This window comes from Chrysochloris asiatica, unplaced genomic scaffold (assembly GCF_000296735.1).
Source record: "Chrysochloris asiatica unplaced genomic scaffold, ChrAsi1.0 scaffold00304, whole genome shotgun sequence".
Classification (NCBI taxonomy): Eukaryota; Metazoa; Chordata; class Mammalia; order Afrosoricida; family Chrysochloridae; genus Chrysochloris; species Chrysochloris asiatica.
The window spans coordinates 2,144,250-2,162,897 of record NW_006408822.1 but is presented as its reverse complement, the minus strand read 5'-3'; the positions used below and the strand labels follow the sequence as shown (position 1 = coordinate 2,162,897).

Below are 18,648 nucleotides of genomic sequence, written 5' to 3'. Positions count from 1 at the left end.
TTGCGAAGTTCTTCCTATGTGACAATAAGGTTTTTCATGTAATTCCTACCACATGTTTAACTCTTTTTTTTTTTTTTTTCTTAAATGTTTTATTGTGAATTATGTGATAGTTTACATGGGAGAACATTAATTTTACATTCATTCTATCATATATTGTCTCATTGCCATGGTTAAAATCCCCTCCATGCAATCCTTCCCCTGTACCCTCCAGGTCTTCAGCACACAGTCGCTCTCCCTCTCTGGATCTAAAGTCTCCAGCTGCTCCATCGCTCCACATTACATGTTTAACTCTTACCTGAATACTTCTTCCTCCAAAGATGTTCCTTTAGCAGTCCATGTCCTTTTCCCATGCCACAATTTCTTAACCCCCAAGACTTTAGATCTTCCTTTCTGTTTCTTAACTTTAGAACCAACATCTATGAACTGGAACGTGTCCTCCAACCGGCAGATGCATCACACAGACAAGTTCTACACCCCAGAACTGATCTTGAGGAGAGGCCAACCCTTCAATATCTCATTGACCTTCAATGGAAATGTGGGTTCTGAACAAAATCTGGCGTTTGAAGTCTCCACAGGTACCTGCACACCCACCTGATACCTGGGTAGCTCTTGGGATGTGTATACAGCTGGTGGTAGTAACACACAGGTCATTGAGTCTTGGGCTCCAGCTCAGCTCTGCCTTTTTGGCTCAGTGTGACTTTGGGAAAGTTGCTGAAGAGTCATTATCTTGAAATCATGAGGGATGCAATGGTCCTTTAAGCTGATTACTGTGATTTATGTGGTGCTCATTGGATGACATTTCCTACAGGTTGTATTGGATCCTGATCTGTCTCCACAATCTGGCCACTACTCTCTAGTTTCCATGGTTCTCCATCTCCTTTGACAGGACCTTACCCCTCAGAGTCTGCCAGGACGAGGGCCGTGTTTCCACTCTCCAATGGAATAAGCAACAGTTGGAGTGCAGCGCTCCAGGGCAACCAAAACAACACTCTGACCATCACAATGTCCAGTCCTGCCAATGCACCCATAGGACGCTACACAATGAACGTTCAGAGCTCCACCTTCTCTATGAATCTTGGGACATTCGTACTCCTTTTTAACCCTTGGCTGCAAGGTAGGCATATAACCAACCACACTCTCAGCCACCAACTAAGCAGATCTCATGAAAAGGAAGTGTGTATGTGGAGGGGTGACTTGCCCTGTTTCAGGGCTGATTAGGGAAAATTTGTGGGTTGTGTAAAGAGTACAGAAGCTAGAATCAAAAGACATGAATTAGAGTCCCAGATCTGCTGCCAACCAGCTTGGTCACTGTCTACCAAGAGAAGCCTCAGACTTCTCACCATTCAGTGAATTTTCTGTTGTCTCCTGTCGGGCTGTTGTGAAGATCTTATGAGCTCTAATAAAAGGCATGTTGTTGTTCTGTGCTGTTGAGTCAGTTCTGGCTCACAGTTACCCTGTATAGGGTTTCTGATGAATGATTGGTGGATTTGAACCATGAACCTTGTACTTAGCAGTCCAGTGCTTATCCTATAGCACCACAATAGGACTCCAAACTAAAGGCATAGCATGGTATGGTATGAAAGTCAACCACCTCAGTACAATTCTGTGCATGTCGATTGCTTCCTGCCTGAAGGAACATCTGTAATGAACAAGCTTTTCAGCCCTGAGATCTCATTTTCAGATACTCAGGTCATCCCAGCTTCTCTTTCCAGCTCTGCACTCCCACAGCTGGGTCGCAATAGTCCAGCCCAGTGTTACAATCCAAGATGGAGGTTGAGGGAAGGGCTGCAAGTGGGGCTTTCTCCAACCCCAGCTCAGACCACAGGACTGGCAGGAATGGGAGAAGGACTGATGTAGCTAGGGCTGTGAAGGACTCTAGCCCCTCTTACCTGATTTGTGTGTCAAACAGCCGATGGTGTCTTTATGAGTAACGCTGCTGAGAGAGAGGAATACGTTCAGCAAGATGCTGGTATCATCTATGTGGGAAGCACAAATCGCATTGGCATGGTTGGCTGGAACTTTGGACAGGTAAAAGGGGGTTAAAAGAAGCTGGGATACATGTCTCTGTTACTCAAGGAGCTTTGCAGTTGGCCCCATAGACAGGCAGAAAGTTCCTCACCTGCTTCTCTGTCTGTCCTTCTATTCATTTGTTCCTTCAGAAGACATTTATTGACCACCTATTATGTGCCAGGGCCCAGGCTGCATACTAATGATAATAAAGAGAAGAATAAAACAAAATTGCTGTCTTTAAGGAGCTGACCATGTCGTGGGCAAGACAGACTTACAACTGAACCAGTACAGTATAGTATAATTGGCACCATGGTACACAAATAAACACAAGGCCCAGTAGAGGCACTCAGAACAGAATGAAAGTAGATTTCGTTTCTATTTTCATCCTACATAAAAGTGTGGTGAAACTTTCTGGTTATGTGCAAAAGAGCTTTCAAAGCCTTTGCCTCTTGGTCTTTATTACCCCAGACTTCATCTGAGTTTCCCTGGCTTGCTCAGTTCAGAAAACATTCAGGGATTCCTTATACTGCTTCTGTTCCCCAGCAGACAAAGGCAGGCATTCAGACGAAGAGCCCTGGGTAGCCAGGAGGAATGGATAGGTGCATGCACTGCCCTTCTCCAGACCTTAACTTGTGGTCAGCCAGACCAACTCTTTTATTACCTTTTCAATATGTGTCAAATGTCACTTGAAGGAAGAAAAAATAAGTAGATTAAGAGTACACCTAGGGATGAAAGGGGACCTAGTTTTGATAGAGTGGTCAGGGAAGACCTCTCTTACGAAAAGACATTTAAGCAGAGACCCAAAGGAGGTAAAAAAGGAGCCCATAGAAATATCTTAAAGGAAAAGCATTCCATAGAAGAATCAGAAAATGCAAAGAACCTAAGACAAGAGGGAGATTAACCTTCCGAGATTAGACCTCAGTTTGAGAAACACTGATTTAAAATAAAAGCTCTGTTTTGTGAAAATGGTTTCAAATGCCTCTTAAGCAGGATTATTTTATAACTCATCCCCAGGAGTCTAAATAATGTGCTCAAGGTTACAGATTGTCAGAGCCAGAAGGAAAGTTTGGTATCAGTGTGACCCAAGCCCTCATTTTACAGATAGGGAAACTGAGACCCAGATTTGCTCAGAGTCTGTGGTAGGGAGGAAAGTACTCCCTTCTGTTCACTTTAGGGGGTCAGCACAGAGCCTTGTGTATCCACAAAGCTCCAGATGAGCACACGGGGCTGATGGTTGGGCATGGTGGCTGCTGTTTGGTTGCTGTAGTCAGTTATGGAGACCAAACGGTGGGAGAACCAACCAGGAGAGTCCCTGTGATTCTCACCAGGGCCTCTCGATTAGCCTAGACCACTTGCCATTTCTCTCATTCTAACACTGGATCTCATTTTTAATAGTTTGAGCAGGATATTTTGAACATTTGCCTCACAGTCCTTGATAGAAGTCTGAATTTCCGCCGTGACGCTGCTACTGATGTGGCCCGCAGAAATGACCCCAAATATGTTGGCCGTGTGCTGAGTGCAATGGTGAGTAATAGGAAAGTTCACTCAACACCAACTATGGGTTAAGTATTCTTTACACACTTTATCTCATTGAAGCCTTCTCACAAAATACCACCTCTACTACCACCAGCTGCCATGGAATCCGTTTTGACTCACGCAGAGTAGAACTATACTCCATAGGCTTTTGTTTGCTTGTTTTGTAACTTTTTGTTATAAATTGAGTGAAGGTTGACAGAACCAGTAATCAGTTCCACAATCAACAAATTATACACTTCATGTCATTACAAAGATTGCAATCCACTCCATGTTCCATCAGTTAACAGTATTCACCTCTAATCACTTTATTTTTCTCCCTCCTCCACCCTCCACCCACCCTGTAACCATTGTGAATGGCTCATTTAGCAAGAAAATATTTTCTTAACTTTTTTTAGAACAGTGATCTCATACAATATTTGTCCTTTTAAGATTGACTAAATTTGCTCAGCATAATGTCCTCCAGGTTCACCCATGTTGCAGGGTGTTTTGAAGATTCGTTATTCTTCAACATTATGTAATAGTCCACTCTGTGTATATACCAAAGTTTCTTTAACCCTTCTTCTATTGATGGTCATTTCTGTTACTGCCATCTTTTTGCTATTGTGAATAGTGTTGCAATGAACACGGGTTTGCAGAGAGCTAGTTGTGGCACAGCTCTTGTTTCTGGAGGACATATACCCAGTAGAGAGGTTGCTGGTTCATAACTTCTATTTCCTACTATTTGAGAAAGTGCCATATCGTTTTCCACAGTGGTTGCACCATTTGACAGTTGCATGTGTACATACGGTTTTCAAATGCTGACTTTTTTTGGAAGTTGATTTCCAGGTCTTTTCTTCCAAGGCATCTCTAGGTGGATTTGAACCTCCAACCTTTTAGTTCGTAGCCACACACGTTAACTGTTTGCAGCATCTAAGGATTCCTTAAAAAATAGAGTTGGAAGCTGCTATCAGACACTCCATGCAAACATGGAGCGTGAACCTGCTCTAAATTCAAAGGCATGCCTGATGTGCATAGGGAACAAGTGTCCGCAGGAGAACAGGACACAGGTTTGCCAGCTTCTAATGCCCGTGCCCTTTCCACTGTATTGGGAAGCCTTTCTCACATGATAAGGAGAACTTGTCTTTGGTACTCCCTGGGATAGGAGGAAAGAAAGTTGAGACCCACTGCATTGCTGGGCCTCCTGGGAAATGTGGCAAGTCCCTAGAGATCCACAGTATTGCTCTATCTCCTCCACAGAACTGAAAGTCAAGATGGGAGGGCACCAGGCCAGGCTGCTCTTTATCTAGATGGGAAACCAAAGCTCAGAAAACCAGAGGCAGGCCTCGAGCTGTCATAAAAAGTCCCCAGAACAGCCCATCGCTCTGTATTCAAGTGTGCAGAGACAAGAGGGCTACCAGAAAGTCTCCAAATAGAAGCCAACCTGTTACAAAGTTACAAGTTAAAAATGTAAACTGTAGGAGAGATATTGAACTTTAACCCATTTAAACTAAAGAATTACTCAAGCATGCTCAAAAAAAATTTTTTTTTTCTATTAAAATAAGGTAAGCAACCAATTAATGAACTAGGCATTTCTTGGTCTCTTTACTTTGGAGTCAGAACAATTCTAAGCTAGCGAATTAGTTATATTGTTAGAAATGCGGACAACCTTTAGAAGCATTAGACTGCGGACCACAAGATGGGCAGTTCAAGTCCACCAGCCTCTCTTAGAAACCTTATACAAGGTCACTGTGAGTCGGAACCAACTTGATGTTGTTGTTTTTAGGTGCCATTGAGTCAGTACCAACTCACAGTGACCTAGCACAGCAAAACAAGACACTGCCCAGTCCTGCACCAACCTCACAATCGTTGCTATGTTTGAGTCCATTGCAGCTGCCACTGTGCTAATCCATCTCGTTGGAGGATCTTACTCTTACATACTTTTCTCAGAGCCTCCACTTACCAAACATGATATCCTTCTCCAGGGACTGGTCCTTCTTGATATGTCTGAAGTATGAGAGACAAAGTCTGGCCATCCTGGCTTCCAAGGAGCATTCTGGATGTACTTCTTCCAACACAGATGGATTTGTTGTTTTGGCAGTCTCTGGTACTTTCAATATTCTTTTTTAACACCATAACTCAAATGTATCAGTTCTTTTCTGGTCTCCTTTATTCACTGTCCAACTTTCACATGTAGATGAGGTAATTAAAAATACCATGGCTTGGGTCAGGTGCACCTTAGTCCTCAAACTGACATCTTTGCTCTTTAACACTTTAAAGAGATTTTGTGCAATAGATTTGCTTAATAGGTCATTTGATACCTTGACAACAACAACAACAACAATCAGAATGTGTCTTAAACTGGGCCCTGATGGAAAGGAATGGGGTGGGGGTGGCATGAGTCAATGGTAGAATTCCCATCTTCCATGTGGGAGACCTGGGCTGGATTCCTACTAGTGCACTTCCTGTGCAACCACTACACCTATCACTGTTGTTGTGGTGGTGGTGGTGGTGGTGACCCTGTTCAGGGTTTCTGAGGCTGTAAATCTTTAAGGGAGCAGAAAGCCTCATCTTTCTCCCGCGGAACTGCTGGTAGTTTCCAACTGCTGACCTTGCGGTTCGCAGCCTGATTCGTAACCACTATGCTACCAGAGCTCCTTGGAGGCTTGTATATTGCTTTGATGCTTTCAACAGAGCTTCCAGTTTAAAGAAGACTACAAGAAAGGCTTGGTGATGTCCGTCTGTAAAAATCAGCCAATGAAAAATCCAGTGGATCACAATAGCCTGATCCACAACCAATCATGGGCTTGGTGCAGGCATCGTTTCATTCCATTGTGGACCGTCCGCCATGAGTGGCAGAAACCAACAACCAATAACAAGGGTGGGATAGTCCCAGGGAGGTGGGAGGCAGAGAGGACATGAGTGAGCATTAGTGCAACCCCGGAAGGTAGAGGAAGGAGGACTTAAGATGAACCTCAAAATCCAGATAGGTTGAAAGCCCAGTGTCCTGGGAGGGGTTAAAGTAGTCAGGGGGATGTGAAGCGGGGTGACTTCTGAGAGTGGGTGAGGCTGCCGGCTCTTGCAGCTGCTGACTCACTCACCCTCCGGACAAACTGCTTTATCTTGGTGCCAGTCTCCTCAGCTGCACCTCCCCACATCTCTCCAGACCTCCCACTTGGGCTGGGCCCTGAGCTAGTTATGGCTTGTGCAGGGCTTTGAAATGCTCCTCCAGAGATGACCCTCCTGATTACCACCGCAGTGGCTGCAGCACCGGTGACTCACGAGAGGGGAAGGGGCGGCACTATCAGCCCTCTCAGTGAAGGCCCCATCTTGCCCGGTTCTGTGACCCCAGCGCAAGTCATCCCAGGAAGGCTAGACTGGCCGGGGCAAGCCTCTTCTCATAGTCTTGATACTCATGGAGGGTAGTCAAATAAGGCCCATTACTCAAAGAACTTTTAAATTCATAAACCATTCAGTACATAGAAATACCAAACCAGTTGCCTCCCCCAAAGAGAGGGAGAAAAAATCATGCTTCTCAGACTTGGGGGCTGTGGGGATGGCCATCTTGCCTATTGTACTGTTAGCATAAATTTCAAAGTTCCATTAGCTGAGCACTTGACTTACAGAAGACACTTTAGAAGGTTAGCATTCTTTTCTTTCTAACCTTCCCTGAATTGGAGAATGAAGAACAGAGGTACTGAGAGGTGAACTGACTTGCCTAAGATCACTTAGCTGACAAGAGGCAAGATTAGACTTGCATTGCAGGCTCCGCCTTCTGTTTCCCTTTTAACTTTTGATATGGAAGTGTTCAGACATACACAGAACTAGAGAGAAAGGTATAATGAACTCCTATGTCCCAATCACCTGCTATGTAGCAATTACCCATTCAGGGTCAGTCTTGTTTCAGCTCTATCTGCCTCTTCTAGCAGATTATTTGATAAATTTCAGACAGTACATCATTCCACCTTGTAAATATTTCAATATGTATCTCTGAAAGGTAATGGAACTCAGGTCTCTCGACTCCTAATCTAGTGCTCTTTTGCACTGTGTCATAGTGGGTTAATGCATCAGACTGCAAAGCCATTTGAACTGCAAGGTCAGCGGTTCAAGCTCACCAGCTGCTCCTTGGAAACCCTATACAGGGTTGCTATGGGTCGGAACCAACTCGATGGCACTTAACAACAACAATGGTTGTGTTACTTACACTAGAACCATACCCTAAGTTGAATGAGTGTATAAATGAAGAAAAGCAATACTCCATCTTTATTCTTTCCAAGAAGCTGGTTGTGTAAGTAATCGTTTTAGCAGACCAGTGCTCCAAAAGAAACTTCCAAACCTTGGACAATTAAGTCAGATATCTGTGACAGTCTATGAGTTCTCACAAGAAGTCCTCTGCCAGCTGGATTTCCAGTCCTACCTCATCACTGACAAGCTGCAGTCTCAGTTTCCCACAGGCACCTGCTACACAGGATTGACAGAGGGACTGAAGGCAGTCAAACGTGGACCATTTGTCAAAGCACTTTTAAATCAGCAGTCACTTGGTACATTACATATAAAAACAAAACCTATTGTCATCACGTCAATTTCAACTCATGGCGACTCAGAGTAGATCAAAGTAGAACTGTTCCACAGGACTTTCTTAACTAGAATCTTTATGAATGCAGATCATCAAACTTTCAAACTGCCAACCTTTAGGTGGTGGTTGTGGGCCGTTGGGTCAGTTCCAACTCATAGCAACCCTGTACTGGGTTTCTAAGACTGTAAATCTTTACAAGAGCAGAAAGCCTCATCTGTCTCCCTCAGAGGGACTGGTAGATTCAAATTTATGACCTTGCAGTTAGCAGTGTAACTCATAACCACCAGTGCAAACCATTTATGCCATCCAAAGTCCTGGTTCATCCATAATATTATTGCAATTATGATCCTCAAATTATCTAGAAAAACAGACAAACTCAATACATTGACCTCTGAACTCTCATGTCACTCTCTGTGAGAAAGATGTGGGCTGATGCATTTGGGGGCTTTCTGTCTAGGTTAATGGCAATGATGACAATGGTGTCCTTGCTGGAAATTGGAGTGGCAGCTATACAGGTGGCTTGGATCCAAGGAACTGGAATGGCAGTGTGGAGATCCTCAAAGAATGGAAAAGATCTAACTTCAAACCCGTGCGCTTTGGGCAGTGCTGGGTGTTTGCTGGGACCCTCAATACAGGTACCTTGGGTGTGAAGTTCCTTTATTGAGTAAGAGGGCAGCAAAGTGTTAAATTCTCAGACTGACCTTGTCTTGTTGCAGTGTTGCGGTCTCTTGGGATTCCCTCCCGAGTGATCACCAACTTCAACTCGGCTCATGACACAGACCGAAACCTCAGTGTGGATGTGTACTATGACCCCATGGGAAATCCCCTGGACAAAGGCAGTGACAGTGTATGGTGAGTGTTGGACCCTTCCCTGAATCTGGAACACACAATCTAAGCAGTGTCCTTCCCATTTTCCTGGGACCCAGCTCCAAACAGGAGTTGGGAGACAAGGAGCATGTTAATACATGGGTTAGAATGGAGATGGTGATAATGCTGAGTACACACGTTGTTGTTGTTATTAAGTACTATTGAGTCAGAACTGTCTGACTCAGAGCGACCCTGTATAGGGTTTCCGAGGAGTGGCTGGTAAGTTTGAACCACTGACCTAGTGGCTCAAACTGACCTTGAAGCCAATTGCTTATCCTACAGCAGCAAACCAGGACTCGTAGCAAGACCCAAAACACCATTTCTCAGAGTCTGCTCCAGCCTACCGTCAGTTGAGTGGTCTGTCACCAGAGAAGGCTGTGACTCAGGGGCTCTGCAAAATTGCCTTGGATTTATAGGAACCATCCGACCCCATATGACTTTAGAAGATAAAAGTTGAAATGATTGATTTTCTAGTAAGAAACAGAAAAGTATCTCATTTCAGGAATCACATATAACTTATAGAATTTCTTAAAGGAAGTTTTTTTTCTTTTTTTTAAAGCATCACATTTTTTTCTTATCCTGCATGCTTGCTAAGCTCCTTGGTTGATAGTATGACAAGCTAGAAAGTTATGCTGGATTCCAGCAGAAATTAAGATGCTTTAGATCCAACTGAGCATATAGATTTCTAACCATAAATATGCCAGGTGTGTTTATATGCACATACACACGTACACACATAATTTAGAATATGACTGTAAGTAGGTTACATAAAACTTAGAGATACATACCTGTAACTGGTAATAGCAGTATATTACATAAAAATAGATGTTGTTACAGCTATTTAAGGTTATCCAGATGCCAAGCTATTGCCATCTGGCAGTTGAAAATAATTATATCTATATCTGCATACACACATAGATATCTCTGTGGTGTTGGCTGTGTGCTGTCAAATCAGTTCCATCTCATAACAACGCTGTATAGGGTTTCTGAGGCTGTAAACCCTAATCTCTGTGTGTCCATATATGTGTAAAGTATCGCATGCAAATGCCAATAATCTCTTGTTTTCATCCATTTCAAAGACTGCACACATAACAATATATATATATATATAATGTGACTAGATAACCTTATAGCAGTTAGTGCCTTATTTCCAGATGTTCACCTTTAAGATCCCCAACCCATACCCATTGCTATCAGGGAAATTCCAACTCACAGTGCTTTTGTAGGACAGAGTAGAACTCTTCATAGAGTTCCAAGGCTATAACAAAAGCTGACTGTTACATCTTTCTCCTATGGAGCAGCTGGTGGATTTGAACTGCCCAACCTTTCAATTAACAGCCAAGTGCTTAACATTACACCACCGGGTCTCCTTAACTTTGAGAAAGTTGATATAAAATATTCTTTACTATTTGTTTTTTCTGAAATTAGTAGGTCCAACTTTTCTGAAATGTACTTAGTATGACAAATGGAATAAAATTCAAGGGAAAAAATTTAAGGGAAAAAACTTAAAACAAATAAACAACTACTCTATACCAACAGCTGAACTGTGGAAAGTAAGCATCCCCTGTCCTCTGAAGGGAATAAAAATGATGTAATTCACCCAAGGTCACATGGATCCCAGGGCTTAATGGGGGAACAAGAGTTTATTTGAGGGCTTTCTTGTCTGATCTGTACATACACGGCATTTTCAGGACATTGCTTCTGTGGTGAGGTTTTGTCTTTTTTTGCCCTGATTTTTCTCTTTTGTTGTTGCATCTGGAATTCCATCCTAGCCTATGCTGGCTGTTGGGGCAGTGCCATTTCCGACTTACCTTTTTTTTTTTTTTTTAACATTTCAGACAAAAGGAGAGTCTTAGTGGACAAGAGCACTCTTTGGGGTCCTTGTTGGTATAGCCTTTCTGTGATTCTCCCACACACCAGACACTGTGTGGAGATTGAAGAGCTTAAGACTCGTACCTTCTACCTAAAGCATTTATTGTGCCATTGGGGTAGGGGACACGTCGTTAGTAGAGGCCAGTTAGCCACACAGGAAGGTGTGTGATTCAGATTCACCCTAAGTACTGTGGGAACTCGGGGAAGGTGTCCTCAAGGGACTTCCTGGAGACGGGACAGTGGGGATTTTAAGTTAAATGTGAAATTAAAATCCAGATCTCTTGGTTACCAGTTTAGGCTGCCACCCCACCTCAGCTTAATAATTCATTCTAAAAATGATAACATCCGAGACAAGTCTGGGCAGTGAAGAGATTCAGGGTGGTTCCACTGCTGCTTCTGTGGCCCTGTGGCCCTATGGGAGGGTGCTGGGCCCAGAAACTTTGCTTGTTCTTGAGGGTCCCCATCCACCTTCACCCCTTATCATCCCAGCCCCACAGACTTTTTCTGAGCCTTTCTCAGAAAGTAATGAGAACCAGTGTTCACTCCCCTCCCTATTCCCTACCGGATATGAGAGCGGTATGAAGACAGGGAGCCCTGAGCCATAGTTGCAGCTCCCCTGCCTTACTGCTGTTGGACTGGTGCTGGTCACTCCACCTTTCTGGTCCTGAGTTTCTCCATCAGTGAAATGCAAGACTAGATGGTCATTTAAGTCTCTCACCAGCTTATGTTTTTTGATTTAATGAAACCCTAAGCCCACCCCACTATTTGAGAACACTGCTTCCCAAGAGAGCCATATCACCCCTTTATATAAACTACCCTCCTTGGGGGACCTAAAACCAAGAGTCAGTTTCTGCCTAGAGTGAAATTACTATTATTAGGACATTTGAGTACTATATTCTCAAAGTAAGGAAACCAATGGGTTTGGATAGAAAACCATTGCATGTTCCAAATGTTCATAGCTTTATAACCTTGCCCAGATTTGCCTGAAATAATGGAATGTGAGAATCAAGTGAGGTCAAGAATCTGAAAGTGCTTAATAGTAACAGCAGCAGTAACTAATAATCTATTGAGCAATTGCTGTATGTCAGGTCCCGTTCAAAGTGCTTACATGTGCACTTCACAAATGACAAGGCTAGCGCCATTATTACCATCCTAGTGTAGAGTCGAGGGAACCAAGGCACAGGAAGATAGAATAATTTACCCAAAGTCCCATAACTCCAAGGTGTGGGGCTAGGATTTGAATCCGGGCAGCTCTGTGAACTATAAAGCGTAATAGAGAGGTCAGAGAATGCTATTATTATTACTGACTAATGTTTAAATCCTGGTGGGAGGGATGAAGCACTGAACCACAAGGTCGGTTTGAACTGCAAGGTCGGCGGTTCAAAACTATCAGCTGCTCCTGGGAAACCCTATACAGGGTCGCTATGAGTCAGAATTGACTCGATGACACTTAACAACAACAACAATAATATATGATAATTTTTAAGCTTGCGATTTCCCAGCATAGGTTGGCTGGACCCCAGCGCTCTGGTTAGGTTGGGTGAAGCCCATTCAGGGCCTAGATAAAAGAATCCCTTGAGAACCTATTCAAGTGGAGACCTGGAGCTCTTTGATTCACACTTAGGCAAACAACCATCACTGAACAGTATCTCAGAGGCTCAGTGAAAAATGAATTGCCCAAAGTCACAGTGTGATGTAATGTCCACAGTAGAAGTAGAACACAGGTTTCCTTCAAGCAGACTTTACTAAGTCAAAGGGAAGTAGGGCTGGATGAGATCTTAGATGGGGACCTGCTCATTTTATAGATGAGGAAACAGAGCCCCGAGAGGGTCTAATCTAGAGACACTGAGCTACTTAAATATGCATACTTGTACGAAGGCCTAGATGAAGAGCCTCTAGACTAGGCCTTTCTTTGATTTGCACTCACAGCACCTAATAGGATACATTTTCTTTTAAACTCTTCTGCTTGTGCCAATGGTTTGGCCTAAGAGGTGCAAGGCTCCTGAGCATTCACTTTTTCAGAGTCAGACTGTTCTGAGAGAGCTTCATCTGAAAGATTCTTTTACTCTGTTGTTAACTGCCATCGAGTCAATTCCAACTCATAGTGACCCTGTATAGAGTTTCCAAGGAGCAGTTAGTGGGTTTGAACTGCGAACCTTGTGGTTCGAAGTCCAGAGCTGATTCTACCATGCCATACCAGGAGTTCTTTTATGCTAGACCCCTCTAAAGACCCCTCCAGGGTCCACTTAGCCACTGAGCAGCAACCTGATGATGTGGAACAGTTTGGAAATGGTTTTCTTTATCTTGAGATTTCTGGCTTATTTCCTTAATTCATGACTTGATTCCCAAGAATCTAGTGTGGCAGACCTGATTCTTCACTTCCAGGCTTCACAGAGCTCCAGAATAGAAGACAGTGGGGATTGCCCAGCCCTGTGGAGTCCCAGTGTGGTGCTGTAGGATAAGCACTGGACTGCTAACTACAAGGTCTGTGGTTCAAACCCACTAACAACTTCTTGGAAAACCCATACAGGGTAGCTATGAGTCGGAAGTGACTCAAAGGGACTTAACAACAGTGGTCAGGGAGGTCAAGTTGGGTGATTCTGGAAAAAACTGTGGTACCTACAGCTCAGCCTGAGCCTCTGGCCACCTCTGCTAATACTTAGCCAGTTCTCAAAGTAAGGAAACCAAACCTTCAAGAGTGCCCCGGCCACAGGACAATTTGGTTCAGCAAACATGACTGATATGTGCCATGTGTCCGACCCTGCACTATGAGGAACCAGATGCAGAAATGGTGCTGGTCAAACTCAGCAGACTGACGATAATGGGACCAAAGGGGTAAATCTCAGGGGCAGCACACATGGGTGGTTCAGCATGTCAGGAAAGACTTTTTGGAGAAGGTAGTATCTGAGGAGTCCTGGTGTGGCACTGTAGGATAAGCTCTTGACTGCGGTGTCCATTTGAACCGCAAAGTCGGCAGTTCAAATCCACCAGTTGCTCCTCAGAAACCCTATACAGGATCACTGTGAATTGAAACCAACTTGACAGAACTTACCAACAACAAGAAGATGTATCTGAACTAGGGACAGTGATGGTTCAGTGGCAGAATTCTTGTTTCCTGTGTTCCTCAAGACCTAGGTTCAATTCTTGGCCAATATACCTCAAGTTCAGAGTCCTGGTGTGGCACTGTAGGATAGGCTCTGGACTGCTAACCACAACAAGGTTGGCAGTTCAAATCCACCAAGCACTCCTCAGAAACCCTATGCAGGGTTGCTATGAGTCGGAACCGACTCGATGACGCTTAACAACAATATATACCTCAAGTGTAGCTGCCACTCATGTGGAAGTCTGCAGGTTGCTATGATGCTGAATGGGTTTCAGTGAAGCTTCTAGACTAAGGTAGATTAAGCCTGGTGCTCTACTTCTGAAAGCCAGTGGATGAAAGCCCTATATATCACAACAATCTAATCCCCAACTGATCGTGGAGACAGTACTGGAGCAGACTGGATAGCAAGAGGGATCTCCATACAAGGCCACCTTGTCAACAGCTAACAAGAAGTACCCAAACTGTGTTAGGTAGGACAAGCAGGAGTTTACCAGTAAAAGGACTGGCAGCACCTGGGTAATTGACGATGAATTCAAAGGTAAACTTAACTCAGCTGCTATCTCTATAGAAGCCATTTATCAACTTCAAAGACTGCATTAGAGTTCATTTGGCTGGAGGGAGACAGGAGGGGTAGGAACACACAGGTAGTTCTGAGGCTGACAGCAGGCACTTCACCTCAGTTCCTACTCCTGAATCCATCAAAATAAGAACAAAGCCCAAAGCTGGGGTGAACAGAGCGTTGCACACAACCAAACACTCAGTCCAAATCTCCCAAATAGCACACTTGGGCATTTGAAAGGTACACACCACCCAAAAGTATGCATGAAGTGACTGGCTTCCAAATATGAGAGCATTTGTTATCTGCTCTGTCTTAAATCCTCATCTTGCAAATAAGTATTAAAACAGCTCTTTATCAATTTTTAACCCATCTGCCCTTCCTCCTGGATTTTATTCCAGGAGCAAAATAGATGTGAAGCTTGATGTTTTTGCTTCTCTCATCCCTCCCGTCCTCTGCCTCCCACCTAGCACCATCCTGCCACACTCCACCTGCCTTCTCCTCAGTGAAGTCTAACCATTCTTAACCCACTCAAAAAGGCAGCAACTGGTGGTTAAAACCTTTCTGGAAGACAATGGTCATAGAAGTCATGAGTTTTTAAAAATGTTCATTTCTTTTCACCCAGGATATGCCATTTCTAGGAATCTCTCTTTGGGGATAATAATATATATGCCCAAGATTTATACATAGGAATGCTCACTGCAGTATCATTTAGAATCCATAAAGGGGAGGAGGTTAGATATAATAGGTGATGGTAGGGAAAGAGATAAATGATGGCTCGGCCACACAATGAAAATCCTGTCTTTGAAGATGATTTAATGACATGGGAAAGCATTCATAATACAACGTTTAGTCAAAAGTGGCAGGTTTCCAGGTGTGGGGAAACATAGGCTGCATCTATGCATTATGCTCTGTTGTGTACCCTGTCAAATGTATGATTTCAATATTATGAACAACTACTAATAGAGACAAGATGGGATAGGAAACCATCTCAAAATGCTATACTTCAGCAATAATGATGTTGTTGTTGTTAAGTGCTATGGAGTCAGTTCTGACTCATAGCGACCCTGCACAGGGTTTCCAAGGCTGCAAATTTTTACGGGAGCAGAAAGCCTCATCTTTCTCCTGCGAACAGCTGGTAGTTTCAAACTGCTAAGTGTGAGGTTAGCAGTACGATTCATAACCACTACGCTACCAGAGCTCCTTAATAATGATATGAATTTGAGCAAATGTGGATAATGGGATTACAGGTAATTTTTATTCTCTTTTGTTTACATTTTGAAATGTTCTGTAATTGTAAAACAAAGGCATCTATGGAGACATCCAGGGGGATCATTTTGAGTGGGTCTTTGAGGATGGTTAGACTTCACTGAGGAGAAGGTATGGGGTGGGGTGGTGGCGGAGTGTGGCAGGATGGTGCTAGGTGGGAGGCAGAGGACAGGAGGGATGAGAAAAGCAAGAACATCAAGCCTCACATCTTTTGTTCTGGAAGAAACTCTAAGGGCAGGGCAGGTTGGTTAAAAATTGATAAACAGCTGTTTTAATACTTATTTGCAAGGTGAGGATTCAAACCAGAGCAGATAACAAATCCATTCTCTTTTATTTGGAATCCAGCCACTTTACACTTTACGCTTCACACCAACTCATGGTGAACCAAAGTGTGCCAAAGTAGAACTGTGCACCACAGGGTTCTCATGGTTGCTTGTTTGGAAGTAGATCATCAGGATTTTATTCCAGGGCACCTCTGGGTGGATTCGAAATTCTAAACTTAGGTTAGCAGCCAAGCATGTTAACCCTTAGAACCACCCCGGAACTCTAGAAAAGTTGCTGTTGTGTGCCCTGGAGTGCATTCAGATTCAGTCAACCCTACGTAACAGAGTAGAACTCCCCATAGGCTTGCCTCGGCTGTAGCTGTGTGCCTTCCAAGAACAGATTACAAATCTAGAGATGCTGGCAGGTTCAAACTCTGGACCTTCCAGCTTGCAGCCAAGCACTTAACCACTGTGCCACCAGGGATCCTTCCCAGAAAAATTAGGAGTTCTGGTGTGGCGCTGTAGGATAAGTGTTAGACTGCAAGGTCAGTTTGAACCTCAAGGATGGCAGTTTGAACCCACCAGCTGCTCCTCAGAAGCCCTATTGTTGTTATTGTTGTTGTTAAGTGCTGTCAAGTTGGTTCCAACCCACAGCGATCCTGTTTAGGGTTTCTGAGGAGCAGCTGGTGAGCTTGAACCGCCAGCCTTGCAGATCAAACTGACTTTGCAGTCCAGTGCACCAACCCACAGCACCAAGCCAGGACTCCCAGAAACCCCATACAGGGTTATTGTTAGTTGGAACCGACTCAAAGGTACTTAACAACAACATAATTCCTTAGGAGTCCTGGTGTGATACTGTAGGATAAGCATTCACCATAAGATCGATTTGAACCGCAAGTTTCAAACTCATCAGCGGCTTCTCGGAAAAACTACATAGGTTCTCTATGAGTCAGAACCAACTTGGTGGCACTTAACAACAACGTGATTCCTTAGGAGTCCTGCTGTGGTGCTGTAGGATAAGCACTGGACTGCTAACTACAGGCCAGATGTTTAAACCCACCAGCCACTCCTTGGAAACCCTATACAGGGCTGCTACGAGTCCGAATTGGCTCAATTCAAATGGACTCATACAACAATTACATAATTCCTTAATCAGTAAATTAGAACGTTATTTCTTCCCACTCCTATCATTGGTTTAGTATTTATTTCTTTGTTCCCTTCGTACGGCTTTACCACTTTCTGCCTTATTTTCAAACGGACATTTTTGTATCTCCTTTGTTCCCTAAGGGTATAGCAGGGTCCCATTTTACATAACTAGTGCTTTTGGGGTCTTCTGACTTCTTCTGACACGTGTATAGCATAGAGCTCTTCTTTCCTATGCATCTATCTCATTCAATCCCTGCAGGAAACCTCTGACCAAACACAAAATAAAAAGAATTCTTCCTGGTTATAAAAATAATATCTATTGATTTTATTTAGACATATCCGAAAATAGCAAAGAAGACTCATTAGTAATCTGACTTGCCAAAGAAAAACACTAATCATCTTTTGGGATAGAACCTTCCAGACAGTTCTTTTTGTTTATAGTCACACACATTAGATGTATGTGTATTTAAGAGTTCTAATAATCAAATGGGGTGAAATTATATTGTCTAGTTTTGCAATTTTTGGTAACTTTCTATGTCAATACTCTAACTAAAAATTTCAAGAGACAATGTAGTTTGGTAGTTTAAAGGCATGGTCTCTTGAACCTGTCTCCTGTGTTCAAATCCCACTCTGCCATTTTATTTCCTTGATCTCTTGTACCAGCCTCTTAACTTCTCTTTGCCTAAGTTTCCAGATTCCTAAGATAAAGATAATAATTGTTCCTATCTTATAGGGGTATTGTAAGAAATAAATGAGTTAATGTATGTAAATCAGTTTGAACTATGCCAGCATAGAAACTATAACTATGTTAATTGTTATTATTTAAACAATTGTTGTTGTTGTGTGCCATTGAGTCGTTTCCAACCCACAGTGACCCTATATAAGGTTCCTAAGGAGCAGCTGGTGAACTTGAACAATACATATATCCAAAAATAGATTTATTTATATTATAATTATAGAAGTAATGAGAAATATTCACTATGGAAAATGAAAACATTACAGAAATATATAATGTTAAAAGTTAATCCATATATACCAAAATGTGTCCATATATATACAATATATACACCAAACTCTTAATGGTTACCTAAGACAATGGAATTATTGGTGACTAACTGGTGTGTAACTGTGGATATGCACTGGATTGCTAATCATAAGGTCAGTGGTTCAAACCTACAAGTTGTTCCTTGGAAACCCTACACAGGGTGTCTACGAATCAGAATTGATTAGACAGCTCTTAACAACAACAGCAGCAACTTTCTATGATTTTTTTCATGAATAATTTTTTAAAGTCAAATGAATTCATTGTGTGTGTGTGTGTGTATATGTTGTTGTTAAGTATCGTCAAATCAGTCCCAACTCATTAGCGATCCTACGTAGGTTTCCAAGGAGTGGCTGGTAAGTTTGAACCACTGACCTTGCAGTTCAGTGTTTACCCTACAGCACCATACCAGGACTCTCTCTCTCTCTCTCT

General features: G+C 43.1%; 1 protein-coding gene across 1 annotated transcript in view; it reads left to right on the top strand.

Annotated features, from left to right (window-relative positions):
- Positions 1-418: 418 nt before the first annotated feature.
- TGM3 (transglutaminase 3) overlaps positions 419-18,648 on the top strand; it is a 38,351-nt gene continuing 20,121 nt past the window's right edge. The window contains exons 1-6 of the mRNA XM_006874847.1: positions 419-575; positions 887-1,114; positions 1,910-2,028; positions 3,406-3,534; positions 8,556-8,733; positions 8,815-8,950. Coding sequence (XP_006874909.1) covers positions 419-575; positions 887-1,114; positions 1,910-2,028; positions 3,406-3,534; positions 8,556-8,733; positions 8,815-8,950 — 947 coding nt within the window. The remainder of the gene's footprint in view (positions 576-886; positions 1,115-1,909; positions 2,029-3,405; positions 3,535-8,555; positions 8,734-8,814; positions 8,951-18,648) is intronic.